General features: G+C 41.6%; 1 protein-coding gene across 2 annotated transcripts in view; it reads right to left on the bottom strand.

Moving 5' to 3' along the window:
* LOC135210906 (uncharacterized) overlaps positions 1-24796 on the bottom strand; it is a 198912-nt gene that overhangs the window by 52326 nt on the left and 121790 nt on the right. For both annotated transcript variants that reach the window (XM_064243853.1, XM_064243851.1), the window contains exon 7: positions 23172-23280. In XM_064243853.1, coding sequence (XP_064099923.1) covers positions 23172-23280 — 109 coding nt within the window. The remainder of the gene's footprint in view (positions 1-23171; positions 23281-24796) is intronic.

The raw sequence follows: 24796 nt of genomic DNA, 5'->3' as shown, positions 1-24796 counted from the left end.
AGATGAGGAGCAGCCGTTCCATCTCGTCGTGCACATGGCTCCTCTTGCTGGACAAAATAGTGATGCCCTTCGACGGTGTAGTTGCTTTGATGGCATCCTTCTGTTTAAGGATGGTGCCTATTGTCGACAGATTACGGCCGTATTCCTTTGCGATCACACTCAATCGCATACCAGCTTAGTACTTCTTTATGATCTCCATCTTTGTCTCCAAAGAGAGCATGCGCTTCTTTCCGTGAATTTCAACTTTCTTGGGACCCATGACTACGTTAATTTACGTAAAGTTACACAATATACAGTCTTCACACAACACGATAATATGTACTGCAACGAAATCACTAACGAATTTACGTTACTAAACGAAATCGTTGGAGCGAACGAATGCCGATTGAGTACGGTAAAGTTTCGGGTGCGGAGTGGCCGAGCTAAGGGACGCCAGCGCGTACGTATAGAAGATGCGTGATGGGAGGGATGCTGTCCAATCAGAGAGAAGGATCTCATGGCTTGGCTAGCATCAGGAACCAATGGGAGAGCAGGAGGATGGTGGCGAGTCTACTAGCACTAAGATGGCGGCGTGCAGCGCGAGTTTCAAAATTGTTATCGGGCGAATCTCGGACTTTCAGAAACCTTTCGTATCTTGAAAACTTTTCGTATGTAGAGCAGTAAAATTTTTCGCATTGGTTTTCGTAACTTGGATTTTTCGTAAGTTGAGCCTTTCCTATCTTACGAAAAATCCAAGTTACGAAAACCAATGCGTCACTATTTTGTCCAACAAGAGGACTCACGTGCACAATGAAATGGAAAAGCTTCTTCTTGTCTGGATAAAAGACAAAGAAATCGCTGGCAATACGATAACGAGATGGCAATCTCCCACAAGGCCAGCGCTATTTTTGGCTATTTGATTGCCCAGGCCGAAGACGACGGAGGAGAAGGGACATCAACGCCAACCCCAGACTTCAACGCTTCGCATGGGTGGTTCGAGAAATTCCATAAACGGACTGGCATCAATTCGGTGATGCAGCATGGGGAGGCGGCCAGCTCGGACACGAAAGCGGCCCAAGCCATTAAAAAGACGTTCGACGAGATGATGATCAAGGAAGGCTACAGTTCTCAGTATGTCTTCAACTGTGATGAGACTGGCCTTTTTTGGAAAAAAAATGCCTCGTCGGACGTACATCACGCAGAAAGAGAAGAAGCTACCCGGGCATAAGCCTATGAAAGACAGGCTTACACTCGCACTTTGTTCCAACGCAAGCGGGGATTGCAAGGTGAAGCCCCTACTTGTCTATCATTCTGAGACCCCTCGAGCCTTCAAGGCCCACAAAATGCTTAAGGGGGCCGGCCGGCTAATGCCCTTTTTTAAGGACAGGACTTTGATATTCATACCACTTAATAAGGTGACTTGGGACATCTCCAAACCGCATATGATTTTCGCCTCTGACCTTCGGTTTTGTGATGCCAGGGCGATTTATCCCGAAAATAACCATTTTTCAAATTCTATCTCCTCCCTTGATATTTAATATTAAGACCTGGGATTACTACCATATATAGACCTGATGTAGACCTCCAATCGAATGGAGAGTTTTGTTTTCTAAAAGTCATTTTTTTGCAAGATATGAATTTTTCAATATGGTAAAAAAATAAACCCTATAAATCAGGAGAAAAAAATTTATAAAAAAAATACGAAACAAAAATTGGAAAAAAGGGCTCTATTTGATTGTTCTATAATGTCTTTCTGAGTTATATACCAAATTTCAATGTTATAGCTTTAAAACTAAGTGAGAAGATAGATTTTGAAGGTCAATAAGTATAGTTTTGAGATACGGGCGTTCAAAGTTTTCCTTCGTATTTCTATAAAGACAATGTTAATAAATAATGATTATTATGAATGTATATTTCTTTTTTGTGTATTAATAAACCAAAACTATTTTATTTATCATAATTTAATCATAAATGATGATCCCTTTGCTCATTTATCGCAGCCTGGGGCACTGCTTGAGGCAAGATGGGGCACTCCTTCCTACGCAATTCTCTCTCTCCCCTTCACTAACTCGGCTTATTACAGCGAATTTTCTTCTTCTGTATGTTAGCGAGATGTTTTCCTTGTATTTTCCTCTTTGGCATGATGAAATTCTTGCCCGAAACAAAGATAAACAAATGTAAATGCAAGAGAATGTCAAGAGGTGAAACTCGAAGGCGTACTCTTTTTTTACAAAGACAATTTAATAAATCATGATTATTATGAATTTCATATTCCATTTTGGGTTTTAAAAAACCAAAACTTTGTTATTTATCATAAATGAAGATATCTTTGCTCAAAGATCGTCGTAGCCTTGGGCACAGTGTGACGTGTGCTGTCAAGCAAGACGGAGGCGTTACTAAGCAACCCTCCCCTCTCTCTTCACTAACTACGCATAATAATACTTGAGCGATTTTTCTTCGTCTGTATGTTAGCGAGATGTTTTCCTTGTCTTTTCCTCATTGGCATGATGAAATTCTTGCCGAAACATACATAAACATACGTAAAAGCAGGCGTATGTCGGAGGTGAAATGGAACGTGTAGACTACTCGAAGTCTGTGATCGCACTAAATCATTATCAGGACTGGACTTGGCCTGAAGTCTCCTTCTCGACTCGGGGAATGTCTACAGATGCCATTTCTCCCAATTTCTTTGACAATAATTTATCAAAATTTACGATAATAGAGGAAATATTGCATTTTCTTGTACGGATCAATGTTTTAGGCTTATTGAGTTACGTTAACTAATTACCCTGTAACTACGAAAGTAAGAGGAATTTTGACGAAATATTTCGTATACGTATTCTCAATTGCCATATGAAGCTCCATGAATTTTTTCATGACTTTGCATTTTTCGCCCTATACCTCCATATATAGGCATTCCGGCCGGCCCCCTTAAGGAGAAGCTTCCAGTGATGTGGAGGGCTAATGCAAAAGCCTGGGTAACAAGGGTTTTGTTCACCGAGTGGGTAAATCTGTGTTTCGGCCCGACAGTGAAGAAATTCTTGGAAGAGAAGCACCTCCCTCTGAAATGCCTACTGGTGTTGGACAATGCACCCTGCTCACCCTCCTGGCCTCAAGGAAGATATCCTAGCGGAGTATTCCTTCATCAAGGTTCTTTATCTTCCCCCTAACACCACCCCTCTCCTCCAGCCCATGGACCAGCAAGTGATATTGAACTTTAAGAAGCTGTATATGAAACATCTTTTCAAGAGATGTTTCGACATCACCGATGCCACAAACCTCACCTTGCATGAATTTTGGAAGGAGCATTTCGATATCATAATATGCATCCGACTCATCGACCAAGCTTGGCAGGAGGTTTCGAGGTGAACCTTGAATTCCTTGTGGAGGAAACTCTGGCCTGATGCCGTATCCGCCTGAGACTTCGTGGGATTCGACATGGGCGAAGCTGGTGCTGCAGATTCAGGAACAGTTGACAATCCTGAAACTGTTTTGCACCCAGATCTTGACGAGATCGTTGCACTCGGCAAGTCCATGGGGCTGGTTGTCGACGAGGACGACACCAATGACCTTCTCAAGGAGCACCAAGAGGAGCTTACGACGGATGACCTGAAGGAGTTGGAGGCCATGCAACATAATGTCATTCAAGAGGAGTTCTCTAGCAGCGGTGAGGAGGAAGATGACAACGGCAGAAATTAAGGATGCTCTAGCTGCTTTTCATAAGGTGCAATCATTCGTTGAAGAGAGACACCCCGAAAAGGTTTACACAGGTCGTATGCTTGCACAGTTCGATGACGTTTGCCCGAGTCGTTTCAGGAACATTGTCAAAAGTAGGCAGAAGCAATCTTCCTTGGATAGTTATTTTTTAAAGAGGCCTTTAGTAAGAGTAGTGCAAAAAGGAAGAACCAAGTGATACTAAAAAACATAAAGTTGAAAGTGGTGAAGAAGTTGAAATTTGGTATAAATAAAAAAAAAATAAGTATAAAAAAGTAAAAAAAATGTAAAAATAAAAAAAATAAAATTTTATTTTATTTTAAGTTTTTTGTAAAGTTAAGTGTTACGGTTTTGTTAATGTCTTTCGTAAATTTTAGTTTGTGTTTTCCTTACATTTTTTTGTGTTTCGTAAAGTTAAGTGTACGCACGTATTTGCCGTTTGTCCTCCTCCTCTGTCGCCACTTTCAGAGATAGCCTCACTCGAAAGGTAAGCTTCCACATTTTACTACATACGTGCGTATGTATGGACAGTATTTCTTGTATACCATGTACACTAATACACTTTATTTACAGGTATATTAGCAGTACATATTAAGTTAGGTAATGAATGGTCCAAATTGTTGTAGTATTTCATTGTTTATAGGTCAATTTAGCTTTATTATAAAATTTACTGGGGCGTTTTTGGAGGGCTTGGAACGGATGAGCCATTATGCAGTCCAAGATACGAAGGCCGCCTCGGAACGGATTAATTTCGTATCTCGAGGTACCACTATAATATACGACAAAGTCATCAACATATAAGCTGTTTTAACTCCTTTTGGTAAATGTATTGTAATATCATTGATTGCTAAAGTAAATAGAGTACAGCTTAAGACACTGTCTTGGGGGATTCCTTTTTCCAATTCATAAACTTTTGAATAAAAATTTTCTATTCAAATTTGGAAAGTTCTATCTGATAGAAAATTTTTTAATAAAAATTGGTAAATGGCCTCATACAATCAGAGTGAGGTTTTTGCATGATATTGTCTCCATGTTTTATCATATGCTTTTTCTATGTCAAAAAACATTGCCACTATTAATTTTTTCTGATCAAATCCTTTTTCGATATGATCTAGACAGGTTAGTGGATCAAGGGTTGATCAACCAGCTATTGATCCTGATTGCGCTGGTATCAGAATTGAATTTTTAGTTATGACATATGTTAGACATGAATTAACCATTTTTTCTAGGATTTTATATAGACAGCTTGACAAAGATATAGGTCAATAATTGGATGGATTACTTGAATCTTTCCCTAGTTTTTTTATTGGGCTAATGATAGCATGTTTTCATTTATCTGGAAAAACACGTTTCATCCAGATGGTGTTATAGAATTCTAGCAGAAATGATTTGGCAATGGAGGCTAGTCTTTGTATCATTCAAATGTTACTTTATCATGGCCTGGGGCCAATGGATGACATGAATCTAGAGCATTGTTTAATTCACCCATATTAAAAGCATAATTATATTCTAGATCTTCAATAGTTTAAAAAATTAGTATAGTATTTTTTCCCTCTGTTCTTATATTTTGAAAATGTTAATTTAGAATGGAATAGGCACTTATGTTTTCAAAGTGTTTCCCTATTATATTCAAGATTTTATATGGGTCATGATATAGTTTCCCATTTTGGTTTATTGCACTTGTTGGGTGTCTTATGCATTTTCCATTATTTTCCTTATTTTCTGCCAAATATCTTTCATGGATGTATTTGTTGACAAGCTTAATACATAATTTTTCCATGATGATATTTTCTCAGGTATTAAGAGTTTTTGCAATTTGGATTTAAATTTATTATATAATGGTTAAATATAACTGATTCTTATGTTGATTACTACTATCTTGTTTAGAATGTTTGTATGGTTGGGCAATCGCTTAAGGGCTTTGAGCTGTGTATTAGGTATGCCAAGATTTCGACTTAACATGTTTGGTTTTACTTAAATTTGATTAGGCTGAAGTCTACCATGGGACAGGGGATTTATTTGGGTGTGGCCTTGTTTTAGGTATGCTTTTATCAACAGCATTTATTATAAAATCCGTGAAGAATTCACACATTGTATTGTGGTTTTGGTTATGCGGAAATGGTGGTATATTTCTGGTATGTAGATTGTAAATGTTCCAATCTGCTTTTTGGATATTAAAACATAATCATATTCTAGATATTCAATAGTTTAAAAAATGAGTCTAGTATTTTTTCCCCTGTGTTCTTGTATTTTGAAAATGTTCATTTAGAATGGAGTAAGCACTTATGTTTTCAAAGTGTTTCCCCTATTATATTTGAGATTTCATATGGGTCATGATATAGTTTCCCATTTTGGTTTATTGCACTTGTTGGGTGTCTTACGTATTTTCTGTTATTTTCCTTATTTTTTGCCAAATATCTTTCATGGAGTATTTGTTGACAAGCTTAATACAAAATTTTTCCATGATGATATTTTCTCAGATATTACGAGTTTTCGGAATTTGGATTTATATTTATTATATACAGTGGTACCTCAACATACAAAAGGCTCAACTTATGAAAAACTCAAGATATGAAAGCAAATACGAAGATTTTTTTGCTCTACATACGAAAATTGTTCAAGATACGAAAGGTTGTTGCTGTAAAGTCCCGAGATTCGCCTGGACCACCGATAACAATTTTAAAACTCGCACGCCGCCGACTTAGTAGACTCGCCACCATCCTCCCGCTCTCCCATTGGTTCCTGATGCTAGTCACCGCCATAAGGTCCTACTCTTCTATTGGTCAGCATCTGTCCCATCATGCACCTACGTAAAGGCGTCCCTCGTACATTTCGTCGCAGCAGCGTTATCGTACACACCTGGAATTCTTTCATTCACATAGATTTCGTTTAACATAAATTTGTGTTAGTGTTTTCATTTTCTTTGTATATTGTTAAGTTATTTTGTTGTGTTGTGTGAACTTAACCCTTAAACGCCGAAGCGGTAAAAATCAAAACCTCTCCCGAATGCCGGGGCCGGTTTGGAGAGAGCGCGGAAGCGGAAAAAATAATTTTTTTCAAAAAATCACAGCGCGCTTAGTTTTCAAGATTAAGAGTTCATTTTTGGCTCCTTTTCTTGTCATTGCCTGAAGTTTAGTATGCAACCATCAGAAATGATAAAAATTATCATTATCATATATAAATAATGCGATATATGATAGCGCAAAAACGAAATTTCATATATAATTGTATTCAAATCGCGCTGTGCGCAAAACGGTTAAAGGTAACAAGTTACTTTTTTTTCGTTGTAATGTAAACTAAATTGCGATCTTTTTGGTATATAACACATTGTAAAACGATAAAAGCAACACAGAGAAAATATTATCACAAAATGATGCTTGAATTCGTAACGCGCGGATGTAAAAAAATATATTATTTTAATATTCACCATAAATCTAAATATTGTTATAGAGACTTCGAATTTGTTTCAAGATGAAGTTAAATGATGGAATATTACTATACTGAAAGAGTTTTAGCTTACAATTGCAGTTTTTGACCATTTCCGACGAGTTAAAAATGACCAAATGTCGAAATTTTTTAATAAATTTTTTTATATGCAATTATTTCGGAAATTAGAAAAGCTACAACCTTCAAATATTTTTCCTTTTATTCTACATGAAATTGCGCACATTTTCATATATAAAACTCTATGAAATGCCTAATATGAAATGGAGCAAATTTTCCGAGAATGCGATGTACGCAATTCGGAGATTTATGGAGGAGAATCCGCGCGCGGAGGGAAGGAAAGTTTTTTTCATAAATTCACCATAAATCGAAGTATTGTGCTAGAGACTTCCAATTTGTTGCAAAATGAAGGTAAATGATTGAATATTACTAAAATATAAGAGTTTTAGCTTACAATTGCGTTTTTTGACCATTTCGGTAGAGTCAAAGTTGACCGAACGTGGTTTTTTTCTATTTATCGTGATTTATATGCAAATATTTTGAAAATGACAAAAGCTAAAACCTTCAATTATTTTTCGTTGTATTCTACATAAAATTGCGCACATTTTCATATATAAAACTTTATGTAACAGCTAATTTAAAATGGTTCAAACATTACCACAATCGCACATATGATTTTTTCGGAAAAGTTACCGCGCGGATGTAAGGAAAATGTTATTTTTTTCATAAATTCACCATAAATCGAAATATTGTGCTAGAGACTTCCAATTTGTTGCAAAATTAAGGTAAATAGTTGAATAATACTACAATATAAGCGTTTTAGCTTACAATTACGTTTTTCGACCATTTCGGTAGAGTCAAAGTTGACCGAAGGTTGAAATTTTGGCACTTATCGTTATTTATATGGAAATATTTCAAAACCGATAAAAGCTACAATCATGAGTATTTTTTTGTTGTATTCTAAATGAAATTGCGCACATTTTCATATATAATACTTCATGTAACGGATAATTTAAAATGGTGCAAAAATTATGTCAAAGTGACTAAATAATTTTTGAGATGTGTCACTGATACTTTTTAGTGCAATAAGAAAGAAATTCGCGCTTGCGCGCCTGCGTAACGATTGTAAACAAAACAATGCCTTGATCCGTGAACTCCCAGCATCCCCCAAGGCGCGTGATTTAAAAGTTTTCGGCTGGTAGGCCTATAAGTATTTTTCCGCGAATTTTTAAAAAAACTTCTTTGAGTCGACGTATGGTACGTCCATTCGGCATTCGGGAGACATTTTGATTTGACGTTTAATACGTCCATTCGGCGTTTAAGGGTTAATTACTTACATTATTAGCCATGGGCCCCAAGAATGTTGCTGAAGTTCACGGAAAGAAGAGGATGCTTTCTATGGAGACGAAGATGGAGATAATTGAGAAGTATGAGGCTGGCATGCGGTTGAGTGTGATCGCTAAGGAATACAGCCAAAATCCGTCGACGATAGGCACCATCCTTAAGCAGAAGGAAGCCATCAAAGCAGCTACACCTTCCAAAGGCGTGACTATTTTTTCCAACAAGAGGAGCCACATGCATGTTGAGATGGAGAGGCTGCTTCTTGTATGGATTACGGACAAAGAAATCGCTGGCGATACGATAACTGAGACAGCAATCTGCCAGAAGGCCAGTGCTATTTTCGGTAATCTGAGTGCCCAGGCCAAAGACGACGGAGGAGAAGGGACATTCGAAGGCAACCCCAGACTTCAAGGCTTCTCGGGGTTGGTTTGATAAATTTCGTAAACGGACTGGCATCCATTTGGTGGTGCGACATGGGGAGGCTGCCAGATCGGACATGAAAGCAGCCCAAGCCTTTATTAAGACGTTCGACGAGATGACAATCAAGGAAGGCTACAGTTCTCAGCATGTCTTCAACTGTGATGAGACTGGCCTTTTTTGGAAAAAATTGCATCGTCAGACGTACATCATGGAGGAAGAGAAGCTACCCAGGCATAAGCCTATGAAAGACAAGCTTACGCTTGCACTTTGTTCCAACGCAAACGGGGATTGCAAGGTGAAGCCCCTATTTGTCTATCATTTTGAGACTCCTCGAGCCTTCAAGGCCCACAAAGTGATAAAGGAGAAGCGTCCAGTGATGTGGAGGGCTAATGCGAAAGCCTGGGTAACGAGACTTGTTCACCGAGTAGGTAAATCTGTTTCGACTTGACAGTGAAGAAATTCTTGGAAGAGAAGTGCCTCCCTCTGAAATGTCTGCTGGTGTTGGACAATGCCCGTGCTCACCCTACTGGCCTCGAGGAAGATATCCTAGCGGAGTATTCTTTCATCAAAGTTATTTATCTTCTGCCTAACAAACCCCCTCTCCTCCAGCCCATGGACCAGCAAGTGATATCGAACTTCAAGAAGCTGTACACAAAACATCTTTTCAAGAGATGTTTTGACATCACTGATACCTCAAACCTCACCTTGCATGAATTTTGGAAGGAGCATTTCGATATCGTGATATGCATCTGACTCATCGATCAAGCTTGGCAGGAGGTTTCGAGGCGAACCTTGAATTCTTCGTAGAGGAAACTCTGGCCTAATGCCGTATCCACCCGAGACTTTGAGGGATTCAACGTGTGTAAAGCTGATGCAGATTCAGAAACAGTTGACGATCCTGAAACTGTTTCGCAACCTGATCTTGACGACATCGTTGCACTCGGCAAGTCCATAGGGCTGGTCGTCAACGAGGACAACATTAATGACCTTCTCCATGAGCACCAAGAGGAGCTTACGACGGATGACCTAAAGGAGTTGGAGGCCATGCAACATAATGTCGTTCAAGAAGAGTTCTCTAGCAGCGGCGAGGAGGAAGAGGACCCTATGATAACGGCAGAAATTAAGGATGTTCTAGCTGCTTTTCATAATGTGCAAACATTTGTAGAAAAGACACACCCGAAATGGCTTACACAAGTCGTGTGCTTGCGCAGTTCGATGACGTTTGTCTGAGTCGTTTCAAGAACATTTTGAAAAGCAGGCAGAAGCAATCTTCCTTGGATAGTTATATTTTAAAGAGCCCTTTAGTAGTAAGCAAACAGGAAGGTCCAAGTTATATGAAAAAACAGAAAATTGGAAGTAATGAAGAAATTGAAATGTTAAAAAATGTAAAGTAAAAAAGTGAAAAACAAATGAAAAAATCAGAAAAGGCAAAAAAAATTGGAAATTTAATTTTAAGTCTTTGTTAAATGTTAATGTTTTCTGCCATTTGTAACCCTTAAACTCCTATTGGATGTATTTTACGTCGAGATAAATTGTCTGTCGGGTGCCGATTGGATGTATTTTACGTCGACATAGAAAAGATTTTTAAAAATTCACGGAAAAATACTTATAGGCCTACCAGCCGAAAACTTTTGAATCATGCGCCTTGGGGGATGCTGTTAGTTCACGGATCAAGGTGTTGTTTTGTTTACAATCGTTACGCAGGCGAGCAAGCGCGAATTTCTTTCTTATCGCACTAAAAAGTATCAGTGACACATCTCAGAAATTATTTCGTCACTTTGACATAATTTTTACACCATTTTAAATTAGCCATTAGTACATGGAGTATTATATATGAAAATGTGCGCAATTTCATGTAGAATACAACAACAAAATACTCATGATTGTAGCTTTTATCAGTTTTGAAATATTTTCATATAAATAACGATGTGCCAAAATTTCAACCTTCGGTCAACTTTGACTCTACCGAAATGGTCAAAAATTGCATTTGTAAGCTAAAACTCTTATATTTTAGTATATTCAATCATTTACCTTCATTTTGCAACAAATTGGAACTCTCTAGCACAATATTTCGATTTATGGTGAATTTATGAAAAAAACTTTTTCCTTTCGTCCGCGCGGAAACTCTTCTGAAAAAATCATACGTGTGATTGTCGTAATGTTTGCACCATTTTAAATTAGCCGTTACATGGAGTATTATATATGAAAAAGTGCGAAATTTTATGCACAATACAACTAAAAACAACCCATGGTTGTAGCTTTTATCAGTTTTGAAATAATTTCATATAAATAACGATAAGTGCCAAAATTTCAACCTTCGGTCAACTTTCGACTCTACAGTGGGGCCTCGCTTAGTAGCGGATCAACAATCACGGATTCAGTTAATCACGGGTTTTTCCTTGGACCACTTCTCGGTCTATATATCGCTGGTATGAGTCACAGCATCGCGGCTTGTCGGTGGTAGGCTAAGCCTCGTCCGGTTCCGATAACCAACAAATGCATGAACAGATTCACATTATGATATTAACTGACAATAAAGGTAATAAAACCATTCTCACCTTATATATTATTGGCATATCTTCATAATATATAGCCTATTCATGGAATAATTCCACGTCATTGACATCAACTTGTAGTTGAGCGGCCAGCAGAAATGTAAACATTGAGTTACACTTCACAGCACCTTTGTCATTCTTAACCTTTTAGAAGTGTTAATAGTTGTAGTTTAATTACAGTAGTAATAACATTTAGGAAAACATAAATTTTCAATTCGAACTTCATAATTGTTTTGGTATTAACGTAATCAACTTCTCTGAACACTGCAGTCATACAAACGATAATTGTCATAGATTATCGTATGTTGTTTGCAATCGGCGACGAAGCGTAAACATAATAAAACCATTTTTACCTTATATATTATTGTCATATATTCATAATAAAAAGCCTCTTCAAGGAATAATTCCTTGGGGAATCCATTTTTCAAAAGACAAAAATACACATTACATGTTTACAGTATACAATGAACAATGATTACTTCATTTTGATGTGATTACATTAATATTACAGTATGGTACTCTAAGCAGTACAGTAACTATTTTTTATCATAAATGTATATTCATTCACGAAAAAAATACATATGACCACCGTGACGTCACCGTTCTACAAAGTACCGATGTATTTTTACGTAAGTATCCTCTAAACTCTGTCATAAATCACTTTACTTACTTTTTTGTGAAGCCCAAATGCTACGTATATTCCGGAAAATTAACGAAATCACGAATTTTATCATAGAGCAAGATTCGCTAATTACTGTTTTCTTCTTCTTTTCATGACTAAATGCATTTTTAGAATAAAACTCATTCACAAATTTTCAAATACTATGAATGTAAATAGCAAAATCTCTCTCTCTCTCTCTCTCTCTCTCATCACTTACAGAAAAAAAAACTATAATACTGATCTATTATTATTGTAATAAAAGAACAAGATGGTCCCCGAAAGAATAAAAATATGTGTTGCAATATTTTTACTCTTTCTGTGATTTACGAAACTCTGCTTCAATACAACATTTATAGTTGACTCAATGATTATCAAATATTATAACAGTATACAAGAGAATATCTTATCACTATCCATGTTTCATTTCTTATCATCATAAAATATTTAAAAACAAATTTCATTGTTATTCTCGAGCTAAGATAGTCAACAGTACTCTAGTCCCAAGCTGCTCTCTCAAGCTATTCTCGTCCTAAGCTGCTATCTCAAGCTATTCAAGTTACTCTTGTCACAAGCTGCTCTCTCTCTCTCTCTCTCTCTCTCTCTCTCTCTCTCTCTCTCTCTCTCTCTCTCTCTCTCTCTCTCTCTCTCTCAATGAAATATGAATTACTGTATCATAATATCATAAACTATTATGTACAAAGTTAATAATAATAATAATTCCATTAATAAATTCGTTTCTTTTAGCAACTAAATTGTTTTCCAAAATAATTCTTTCGGTAATAAACGTCCATCAGCTGATTCTAAACGTAAACAAAAGACAAAACTAGATTTTTATTGCTGTATTTTGCTGTTTATTCATTAATATTATAGTTTGGTGCTGTAATCATTACAGTAAATCATGTTTTTTTATCATAAATATGTTCATTCACGAAATAGATATACTATGTACTTTTAGTTTGGTGCAGCAGCCAAATCATGAAAATAGAAAGGAATTGTTAGGTAATTATAATTTTGTTTGCTGATCTGATGCAGGGGAAATTGAAGATAGGAAAGAATAACTTTGAAACTGTCTTGAATTTAGTTTAAGGTGATAGTTGAAGAAATATTTGGTGCTTGAACTAAAGTAGGCAGTTATAAACATTTAAATAGTGGTCTTGGGTGGGTTAATCATTAAAGTAGGCGGTTTAAAGCAATTTTCAGGGGGGGTACCAGGATAACACGGGTATTTACTTATCACGGGGGTTCTGGGCCCTATCCCCCGTGATTAACGAGGCCCTACTGTACTGAAATGGTCGAAAAATGCAATTGTAAGCTAAAACTCTTATTTTCTAGTAATATTCAATCATTTACCTTCATTTTGCAACAAATTAGAAGTCTCTAGCACAATATTTCGATTTATGGTGAATTTATGAAAAAAAAAATTTCCTTACATCCGCGCGGTAACTTCTGAAAAAATCATAAGTGCGATTGTCGTAATGTTTGCACCATTTTAAATTAGCCGTTACATAAAGTTTTATATATGGAAATGTGCGCAATTTCATGCACAACACAACTAAAAACAATCCATGGTTGTAGCTTTTATCAGTTTTGAAATATTTTCATATAAATAACGATAAGTGCCAAAATCAACCTTCGGTCAACTTTGACTCTACCAAAATGGTCGAAAAACGCAATTGTAAGCTAAAACTCTTATATTCTAGTAATATTCAATCCTTTACCTTAATTTTGCAACAAATTAGAAGTCTCTAGCACAATATTTCGATTTATGGTGAATTTATGAAAAAAAAAAAAAACATTTTCCTTACGTCCACACGGTAACTCTTCTGAAAAAATCATATGTGCGATTGTCGTAATGTTTGCACCATTTTAAATTAGCCGTTACATAAAGTTTTGTATATGAAAATGTGCGCAATTTCATGTAGAATACAACTAAAAATAATTGAAGGTTGTAGCTTTTCTCATTTTTGAAATATTTGCATATAAATCACGATAAATAGAAAAAAAAACACATTTGGTCAACTTTGACTCTACCGAAATGGTAGAAAAACGCAATTCTAAGCTAAAACTCTTACAGTCTAGTAATATTCAGTCATTTATCTTCATTTTGAAACAAATTTGAAGTCTCTAGCACAATATTTAGATTTATGGTGAATTAAAAAAAAAAAACTTTGCTTCCCTCCGCGCGTGGATTCTCCGCCGCAAATCTCCGAAATGCACACGTCGATTTCTCGGAATATTTGCTCCGTGTCATATTAGCCATTTCATAGAGTTTTATATATGAAAATGTGTGCAATTTCATGTAGAATACAACAAAACTAATTGAAAGTAGTAGCTTTTCTCATTTTTGAAATATTTGCATATTAAAAAAAATATACAAAAAATTTGACATTCGGTCAACTTTAACTCGTCCGAAATGGTCGAAAATTGCAATTGTAAGCTAAAACTCTTACAGTATAGTAATATTAAATCATTTATCTTCATTTTGAAACAAATTGGAAGTCTCTAGAACAATATTTAGATTTATGGTGAATTTTTGAAAAAAAAAATTGTCTGCTCGTTACGAATTCATGCATCATTTTGTGATAATTTTTTCTCTGTGTTGCTTTGATCATTTTACAATGTGTTATATACCAAAATGATCGCAATTTAGTGTACAATACATAAAAAAAATTAATACGTTAGCTTTAACCTTTTTGCTCACAGCACGATTTGAATACAATTATGTATATATGAAATTTTGTTTTCGCGCTATCATATATCGCATTATTTATATACGATAATGATATTTTTTTCATTTTTGATGGTTGCATAATAAACTTCAGGCAATGACAAAAAAAGGAGCCAAAAACGAACTCTTAATCTTGAAAACTAAGCACGCTGTGATTTTTTGAAAAAAATATTTTTTCCTCTTCGGCGCTCACACCGAGAGCCCCCTCGGCATACGGGAGACGATTTTTATTATACCCTTTCGGCGTTTAAGGGTTAATGTGTTTCGTAAAGTTTAGTGTTCATCATGTTTTCTGCCATTTTTTAATGTGCTTTGCAAAGTTAAGTGTTCATGTTTTCTGCCATTTGTCCTCCTCTGTCGCCACTTTTGGACATCGCCTCACTCGAAAGTTAAGGTTCCACATTTTACTACATACGTATGTACATGTACACATGTACATACAGTATTTCTTGTACCCTGTACACTAATGCACTTTATTTACAGGTCAGTCACAGTCAGGTTAGGTACTGAATGGTCCAAATTGTTGTAGTATTTCATTGTTTATTGGTCAATTTACCTTTATTATAAAATTTACTGTGGTGTTTTTGTAGGGTTTGGAAAGAATTAGGCAATTTACATGTAAAACGTAGTTCTAGATACAAAAAAATCAGGTTTCGAAGGCCGCTTTGGAATGGATTAATTTCATAACTGAGGCACTACTATACTTTAATCTCCTCCCTATTTGGCCCTGCTCTCGATCTCTCTCTCTTCTATATCTTACAGCTGTCCGAGCAAGAGCTTTTTTATGGGATAACATAGGCCCTCCATTCACCTTTTCCTTTAGAAAATACCTATTTATTTTGCATACCATTGCCTTTTCTCGGCTGTGAAGTTGATGCCTATCCATGGCTGTGAGATGACTGGGAAGGACTTGTAAGTCGGTGTCAAAATCACTCCACACTTCAGTCCGGCCAAAACTTTGTTGCCATATCGTATTCAAGCATATTCAGCCTGCTTGATATCCATTATTTTGTCAGAAAGAGAGAGAGAGAGAGAGAGAGAGAGAGAGAGAGAGAGAGAGAGAGAGAGAGAGAGAGAGAGAGAGAGAGAGAGAGAGAGAGAGCAATCTGTCTGTATACGATAGTTTATTTTCTCACTCTTCAAACTTACTCTTTTATGCTTTATTTCATATTTCCTTGTTCACTAATTTATTCTATACCTACGATATTAAGAAATCAAGATATTTGTAGAAAGGGGAACTGCCTCCAGACATGTACAGTGACCACTGAAAGTGAATTTAAACGCTTGGAGCTGTTTGAAATAGTGACAACAGCACCAAAATGAGATGCCATGTTGATAGCAAATCTGACTACATTTCTTGTTATTGCATAAAAAACTATCACTCGTGAACCTATGTAATTGACTTGGAATTCTGCGTGACGGAAAAGATATTTGATATCTGTAATGGGAAAAATGGTTTTATCTCTATTGTTGTTATAAATTTGGCAGGTATATGAAGATTAAACTAACGTGGAAGGACCCAAACAGCCCTGCCAGAGAGCATTGGTCATTTTGGAAATACTATAGCCAGGTACATGCCCTGAGGGTCAAGACTACGTGCCCTCAACCTCCGACCTCAGTGCTTTCCACTCCACTTGGTTCCTGCCCTAAGGTATGCAGGGATGGTGGGGAGGACCTGAAACCTAAGTATTTCGAGGTAAGTATTGCTAGGATAAATACAAATTACAGTGATCCCCCCGTATTCATGGGGGATGCGTACCAGACACCTCCATGAATAGTTAGAACCTGTGAATAGTTAGAACCCGCGAATAGTTGAAACCCCTATAAAAATGCTTAAAACCTCCTATTTTGGTAGTTAAAACTCAAGAAAAACCCACTAAAAATGTTTATATAGGTTTTTTAAGTTTTATCAAAAAAGTGCATTTTAGGATGACTTTGACAGTCCCAGAGGTAGGTCAGGAACATGCCCCAAGGGGGACCCAGTCCCTCTCGCGGAAGGCGAGGGACTGTAAGGTGTCCGCTGACGGAGCTGGCTGAGGAGGAAGGGTAACCCACACTAGTGGCTACTACAAGGCAATGGTTTGTAATCCTAACACCACATACATCCACTGGCTTACCTTCAGGTTTGCAGTGATCCACGACTCTTCCTGAGGCCCAGGGAGAGAATAAGGAGGGGGATGGGGGGACTAGGATAAGGGAGGAACACTCATTCACACTATCACTCATAGTCTTAGAGTCCTTTGCCCAGTGGTGGCCTAGATCTGCTGCTGACCCGCCACCACCGGACCAATTTCAAAAGAATTGAGAGATTTTTGGGTGCAGTCCTCCAGGTAGTGGGCCGTGAAGGTGGACTGTCTGTTCCTCACCCCTGCCCTTAGGATCTAGTTGACTGCAAGGTTCTTCGAGAAGGTTAGAGAGGCAGGCCCCAATGCCCCTGATGTCGTGGGTCTTGGCCTTTTTCGGAAGAGGAACGCCCGTCCCCTCGTAGGCTCTCCTGAGCGTTTCTCTCAACCAGAAGGAGACAGTGTTCTTAGCAACCACCTTCTTCTCCCAGCCGGTAGAAACGAACAGGTTCCTAATCGCTGGCCTGAACCGGGCGGTCCTACTTAGGTACTTCCTCACTGCCTGGACCGGACATGAGAGTAAGTCCATAGGATCGTCTGACTTGGCGATGGAGGGAATGGGGAACTCCAAGAACCTGTCGTCCACAACCGAGGGGTTCTGGGTCTTGGCCCCAAAGGAGGGCACATAACAAAAGAAGAGCTCCTTCCACCCTTTTGAGTGCAAAACCTTGTAGGACAGGCCATGAAGCTCCCCCACTCTCTTGGTGGAAGCCAAGGTAAGCAGTAAGACCATCTTCAGCGTTAGCTCCTTGTCCAAGATGCCCTTGAGGGGCTCGAAAGGGGGCTTCCTCAGGGCATCCAGCACCTTGCGACGTCCCACAGTGGGGCCTTCAAGGAGCTGGGGGGCCAAGACTGCTCGAAGCTCCTAATAAGCATCGAAAGCTGCCTGGATTTCTCCAAATCCAGCCCTTTCAGGAGGATGACCTGACCTAGAGCTGCCCTGACTCCCTTCACAGCTGCTACCGAAAGGCCTTCGTCCAATCTCATGTATACCAAGAATTCTGCAATGTGGGGCATCTTGGCCTGCAGGGTCTTGAGACCCTTCTCTCTGCACCAGACCCTGAGCGTAGCGTGGCCCATTTAGTCTGGTAAACGGCCATGGAAAACTTCCTTAGGTACTCCGACATCTGTGAGGCCAGTCTCTGAGAGTAGCCTGCTTTGCTCAACAACCGCTTGATAGTCTCCGCCCAAGAAGGGATAGAGCCTGGAGACCTTCCTGGAACCTCTCGAAGTGGGGTTGCTTTAGAAGGTCCAGCCTGAGGGCCAACCTCCAAGGATTTCGCACTGCTAAGGCCTGGAGATCCGAGAACCACTCTCTGTCTGGCCACATGGGGGCGACCAACATCATTTGAGGCCCTCTTGATCTTTTCAGTTGGTTCAGCACTTGCCTTATTACCCCCAAAAGGGAGGGAACACGTACACATCCAGCTCGTCCCATGAGTGCTGGAGGGCGTCTTCCCAGACTGCTGCTGGGTCGGGCACTGGGGAGCAGAACAACAGGAGCTTCGCATTTACCCTTGTGGCAAACAGGTCCAGGGAGGGGGATCTCCACATCCCGATCAGCTCTGCCGCCGCCACATGGTGCAGGGACCATTCCGACCCTATCTGCTTAGCCCGTCTGCGATTACGTTCCTCTTACCTGGAATGAACCTTGCTGTCAGGGACGTTCTTATACTTGCGGCCCACTCCAGGATTGATTCCATGAGGTCACACAGGCAACAGGACTTCAGTCTGCCCTGTTTCCTGACGTAGGCTACCACCGTGGCATTGGCGCACATTAATGCTACTGCCCAGTTCCTGATCCTGTGCTCAAACTCCCGCAAGGCTCTCTGGATCACCAGCAACTCCAGACAGTTGATGTGGAGAAGCCTCTCCTGCTCCAACCAGACCCCTTCCCTTGTTTCAGACTGAAGTGTGGGCACCCCACCCTACTTCGATGCGTCAGTGAACAGGAGCATCTCCAGAGGTAGGTCTGAGAGGGGAAACCCCCGGCAGGTGTTTGACTGGTGCAACCACCACCTGAGGGCCTCCCTGGTGTCCTGCGAGGGGAGTTTGAGTTTCTGGAGCAGATCCTCCTTCAGGGACCAGCCTTCCTTTAGGTTCTACTGGACTGGCCTCAGCTTCAGCCTGCCTTGGGGGACCAGCTTCTCCAAGGAAGCCAGATGGCCCAGGAGTCTCTGCCACTCTCTTGTTGGGAGGGGGGAGTCCTGCAAGCAGGGGAGAGCTATCCTCTGTAAGTTGGCCAGCCTGTCCTCCGAGGGGAAAGCCCTGGCTGCCCTCGTGTCCAGGTCCATTCCCAGATACACCATCCTGGTGGTGGGCACCAGCTGGGATTTCTCCCAGTTCAGGGCTATGCCTAGCTCCTTGCAGAAGGTCAGAAATTTGTCCCTCTGCTTCTCTAAGGCCTCCCTTGAGGAGGAAAGCAACAACCAGTCATCCAGGTACCTTACGAGATGGATCCCCTCTTGTGAGCCCAGGAGGACACCAGGGAGAACACCCTGGTAAACACTTGAGGTGCAGTGGACAGACCAAAGCAGAGGGTCCTGAACTGGTAGGACTTGCCCTCCCACCTGATGCGCAAGTACTTCCTGCTGGACGGGTGCACTAGGATCTGGAAGTATGCGTCCTTTAGGTCCAGGGACAACATGAAGTTCTCTTCCCTCAGGGCCGCCAGGACCATTCTTGGGGTCTCCATCTTGAAGGGAGTCTTCCAGACGAACCCGTTCAAGACCGACAGACCTATGACCGGCCTCCATCCACCCCCCCCAACCCCCAAGGACTTCTCCACCAGGAAGAGGCGGCTGGAGAACACGGGGATGTGTCCTCTACTTGTTGAAGAGTTCCCTTCTCCAGCAAGGACCGAATCTCTGAATGTAACGCCTCCCCCTGGCGGGGGTCGGTCCGGAGTTGGAAGGACCATGCACCTGGAACCTCCGTGTGTTTGTGTGTGTGTGTGTGTGTGTGTGTGGTGTGTGTGTGTGTGTGTGTGTTGTGGTGTGTGTGTGTGTCACGCGCACGCGCTTGCCGTCTAGGAATGGGATTCGGTAGCCATCCTTGAGCACCTGCACTGTTCAAGTGTCGGCTCCGAGAGCCTCCTAGTTCTGCCAATGATATGAGAGGCAAACCCCCACCCGTGGTGGGAGAGAGGAAAGCGGACCTCCCATCCTACTTCCTCCTGGGGAAGCGGCCGTTCTGGGCTCTACGGGAGGCGGAAGGGCTGGGTCTGAAGGAAGCCAAGGTCCCTGGAGGAGGGATGAGTCCCCTGACCCCCCACCCTATGGAAATCGGTTCCAGGCTGGAGGAAGAGGGCTGACCTCCGTGCCTGATCTGGGGCCTCTGCCGGGGAACTTCCTGAGACCTTCTCTGGGTAGGGTTCCTGAAGGTGGAAGCCCTATAAATGATGGAGTCCTTGCTTGCCTTCCTCCACCATTCTAAGGACTCTTCCATGACTTGGTCTTTGGAAGAGAGATTCTCCCATCAGCGGAGAGTTCTTCAGGGCCTTGGCCTCTCAGTCGGGGAGGCTCCTGGGCAACCTAGCCAGGACAGCGTCCCTCCTCCGAAGCACCCAGTTGATCCACTGGGTAATGGACTGGGTGTTGTATTGAGGAAGCTAATCAACCTCCCCCAAAGATAGGACCAGTTCCTTGAACTGAGCCAGTTCGACCTCGTCCTTCCGGTCATGTTCGATGGCAAACCTGGCCACCGCCCTGGACCAAAGGTCGAGCCAGGAGGCCACATGGACCGTAGCCCAAGTTGTGGTCTCCATCGCCATGGTCTCCGGTTGGGAGAAGGTCACCGGACCCACCAGAAGCTTCTTCTCCGACAGACCAGGGGCCAGGGATGTAAGGGCCCTTTCCACCGAATTGGGGGCCGTGGCGAAGCTCTCCGGAGTATAGTCTCTTCTCTGCCTGGCCTTGGCTGCCAGACAGAACTTCAGAGACCCGTGGGACCTCAAGGAGTTCCTAAAACCTGCCACCAATTGGTGCACGTGGGCTAGCGCCTTGGACGTGTTGCCCACTGGTAGGAGGCACAGGGGGTGCTTAGACTCCTTAGGACCGTCCAGGAGGAAGTCAACGGCCATGGACCTCTTGGCGTCCAGGGGCGGAGTCCGCCAGTTCTTGGCCCTAATCAGGGCAAGAACTCGCCTAAAGGTAGATCCCTCGTCTATGGCACCCTGTCCTTCAAGGGCGCTCTGGAGGCCATCCTGGACAAACACCTCGTCCTCATCATCTTCCAGATGGGTGGAGGGGGCCTGCGTGGGCGAGGGGGAAACATCCGACGACTTGGGACGACTCTCACCGGGGACATCAGGAGGCGAGGGGAGCTCCCCTAATCCCAGAGGGCTCAGACCGAAGAGGCGGAGCCATCATGGGACACCCACTGGTCCGGGCTTGCTCACTGCCCCCGGCCAGTGAGACCGAGCGACTCCTCCTCCTCCTCTGGGTGGAAGGAGATGGATGAACGACAAAGAAGGGAGCCTGTCCGGCATGGCCGACCAACATAGGGCATGTCGGTACCAAGGCAGGATCCACCGAGGCTGCAGGGGCAACATCCGGCAGAAGAGTGGAGCACCCTGCCCGAGGGGCCATCATGGGTGCCACGAGATCGGGGTCTCTCCACTGCGAACGACCAAACAGGAAGTGGCGACGACCGGACGGTGGGAGCCGCTCGTACTCCAACCCATGGTCACAGCTACAAAGTGGAGAACGGGAGTAGTGGCTTCAGGAGGGGGAGGAAGAACACCCTCTACTCCTACCATTGCTGTGCCTCCGCTCCGCTCTTCTCCTCCTCCTACGGTAGGACCTATCCAAGGAGGAGCGATCTTCAGAAGAGGGAGGCCTCCTCTTGCTCTTCTTACCCTAGGACCGGGGAGAGCAGCCCCGATGACCTGTGCAGCCTGGAGCAATGTCTGTCAGGGGAGCTTCACCCTGGGGAAGAGTCCCAGCTGTCTGGTCCAATCCCCCTGGGGAAGAGTCCCAGCTGTCTGATCCAATTCCCCGGGGAAGAGCGAGCGGGGGCATCTTCCAGACTTGACAATCATCCTCCTGGAGGGGAGACCAGAAGAGGGTCCTTGGAGTACCAGACCAGGACCGGGACAACAATTCTGACGACCCCATCGGCTCTCGCTGCTTCCTGTGGCAGGGCAACCCCTCGGGGTGGGAGAAGGGGAGCACGGACGAAGTGGACGACAACCCCATGGCCACCCCGGCCACGGCAGAGGGAGCCATCTGCTCCTTGGCCACGCGCACCGGAGTGGGGTGAGCTGTGGGTCACGGAGCAGGGTGAACTGCGCTCACCGGAGCAGAGTGCGACTCGCTACCCAGAGCAGGGAGAGCCCCGCACACAAAGCGGAGAGCCGACTCAAACAACTCGGCCGACGGAACACCCTACAGGTTGAAGCAGGACCACACCTCTCTCAGGAAGCCATCATCCCCAGGAGGAACCACCAGTACGGAAGATACAGAATCTTCGGGCTTTGCAATGGGCAGAAGCCCAGCAATGAACTCTCCTAGGTCCCCTCGCTGGGAGGGAACAGGAGAAGACTTAGGTAGCGACACTGGCAACGAGACCAGCCTCAACGCTGAGGGCTCCCCCGATCAAGACTTCTTTGACGGCGACCTGGCCTCCTTCTTCTTCCTCTTGCTCAAAGTTAGGGTCCATTGGAAGGGAGGCCAGGAGACACTCTGGACACATGACTCCAAGGAGCAGGGGCTGCCATGGCACGAGTTACACAAGGAGTGGGGGGTCGATCTTTGTCGACAACAAGAAAGCTCCACTCGACTTTTCCTTCGAAGGGCCTGGGCAACGACGTTGAGGCGCGTCGGGCTACATGATGCAGATACACCCACACGCACACACACACACACACTTGGGGGAGAGAAGACTCTTACACACATGGGAAACACACAAAGGAAATCGGGCCGGTACATGGACAACAAGCTGACGTGTGTACATGGGTCAGTGACCAGGAAAGTATTGGGGTTGGAGGTCGAGGGCGATTAGCCTTGACCCTCGGGGCATGTACAAGGCTAGGTGTGGAAGGGGTAACCGGATTTTTCTGGTCGGTACCGGACTGACATTCAGGTCTCTTCTATTAAGTAGTTCGAGTTAAGTATATGGCGTCGGAACAATTAAGGATTTTAAAAATGAACATCCATATTAGGAATAACATTAAATAAAAACATAATACAAAGAATAATGGTTACCTTTGTCGACTCTGAATGAAGAAGGCGATGCCAAAAACAATGATAATTATTACCACAAGGCTGCATGACACTGGTATAATTATATATGAAAGCTGCGGCTTACGGTCCACTGAGAACAAAAGAAAATGAGGTATCAGGTGATACAGCTCTACAACTCAACATACTGCACCTTAATGCACACATTTTATCAAGTAAGGTATACAGGAAGATACATAAAATTATCACAGGATTAAAGTAACATCACATGCAAAACATTCACATATCAAATTAGCATACAGCCTCATTTCCCAATTAGATAGGATTCTTTAATGGAGCACTTACAAATACAAATAACTTCCATGAATACATTTAATGACTACTCAAATTTCTTCAAAACAGCATACTCAATTGTAGTAAAGGCAACCATTAGCATTATAAATTTTTTTCACTTCATAACTTTGAAGTACAGGTACACAATCCTTTATCTGAAATCCTTGCAGCCAGATGTGTTTCGGTTTTTGGAATGTTTCATATTTCAGAACTGTGGGGTCAGGAGCATAATTAAACATCACTACAGCAGCAAGAACATACAGGCAGTTCCCAGTTATTGGTAATCCGGTTTTAAGGGCTTGTCTAGTGACAAAAATTGTTGATTTTCAGCGCAGATTTTCACCTACCGGCATCAATATGTACCTAATAAGAGGCATTGATAACTGAAAATCAAGGCGCTTATTGACAACTGAAAATTGCAGACTTTCGGTTATCACTGATTTTCAGTTATCATCACACCCTCTATATTTATATTATTAATATAAATATAGAGTGGGTCCCCACTATATCACATATCAGCAATCGCTGATTTGTCTGTGAAGCTTATCTCCAAATATATTGAGGAAAATTAACCAATTCGTAAATTTTCCTACACATTAATATTAACTAATTACTGTATTTTGAACTAATTACTGTATTTTCATTGTATTTCATGACTACATACTTGTACATTTCTTATGATAAATAAATTATCTACCAATTTTCAACTACTAATATTAATGTAAACCACAAAATATCAATAAAATGCTATATTACAATCCCATAAAATCACACTAAATAGGTTACCAATATACACAAACACCCAAGCTCTCTCTCTCTCTCTCAAGAAAAAAAACAGAAAAATTTCAATAAACTTAATTTCACTTACAGAATAAACTATTTTGATCTATTATTATCATAATACAGTGGTACCTTGACCTACGAGTTTAATTCGTTACGTGGCCGAGCTCGTAGGTCAATCTGCTCACACAACAAATCAATTTTCTCCATTGAAAATACTTAATCCGTTCCAACCCTCAAAGTGCCACCCCATATTTTGATGTTTCATGTTATCAAATAAGGAAAATACATTTCTAAATAACAAATATTGTATACAAATATAACAGAAAGAGTATGTACAGATATAATAAGGCTTATACAGTGTACAGGGAGTGTTCAAGTTACGATAATTCCCCTTACAATAAACCGATTTTACGATAGCCTACGGGAGAGAGAGAGACTAGATTGCAATAGCCTAACTTTACCCCATCTCTAGTTAAATAAGTTCAAAACCAGCAAAGGAGAATGATAAAAGTATTGTTTTAATGTTATACTCC

The sequence above is a fragment of the Macrobrachium nipponense genome, chromosome 4 (genome assembly GCF_015104395.2).
Source record: "Macrobrachium nipponense isolate FS-2020 chromosome 4, ASM1510439v2, whole genome shotgun sequence".
In the NCBI taxonomy this organism is placed as follows: Eukaryota; Metazoa; Arthropoda; class Malacostraca; order Decapoda; family Palaemonidae; genus Macrobrachium; species Macrobrachium nipponense.
The sequence above is the reverse complement of the archived record's forward strand: the minus strand, read 5'-3'. Positions and strand labels throughout refer to the sequence as shown.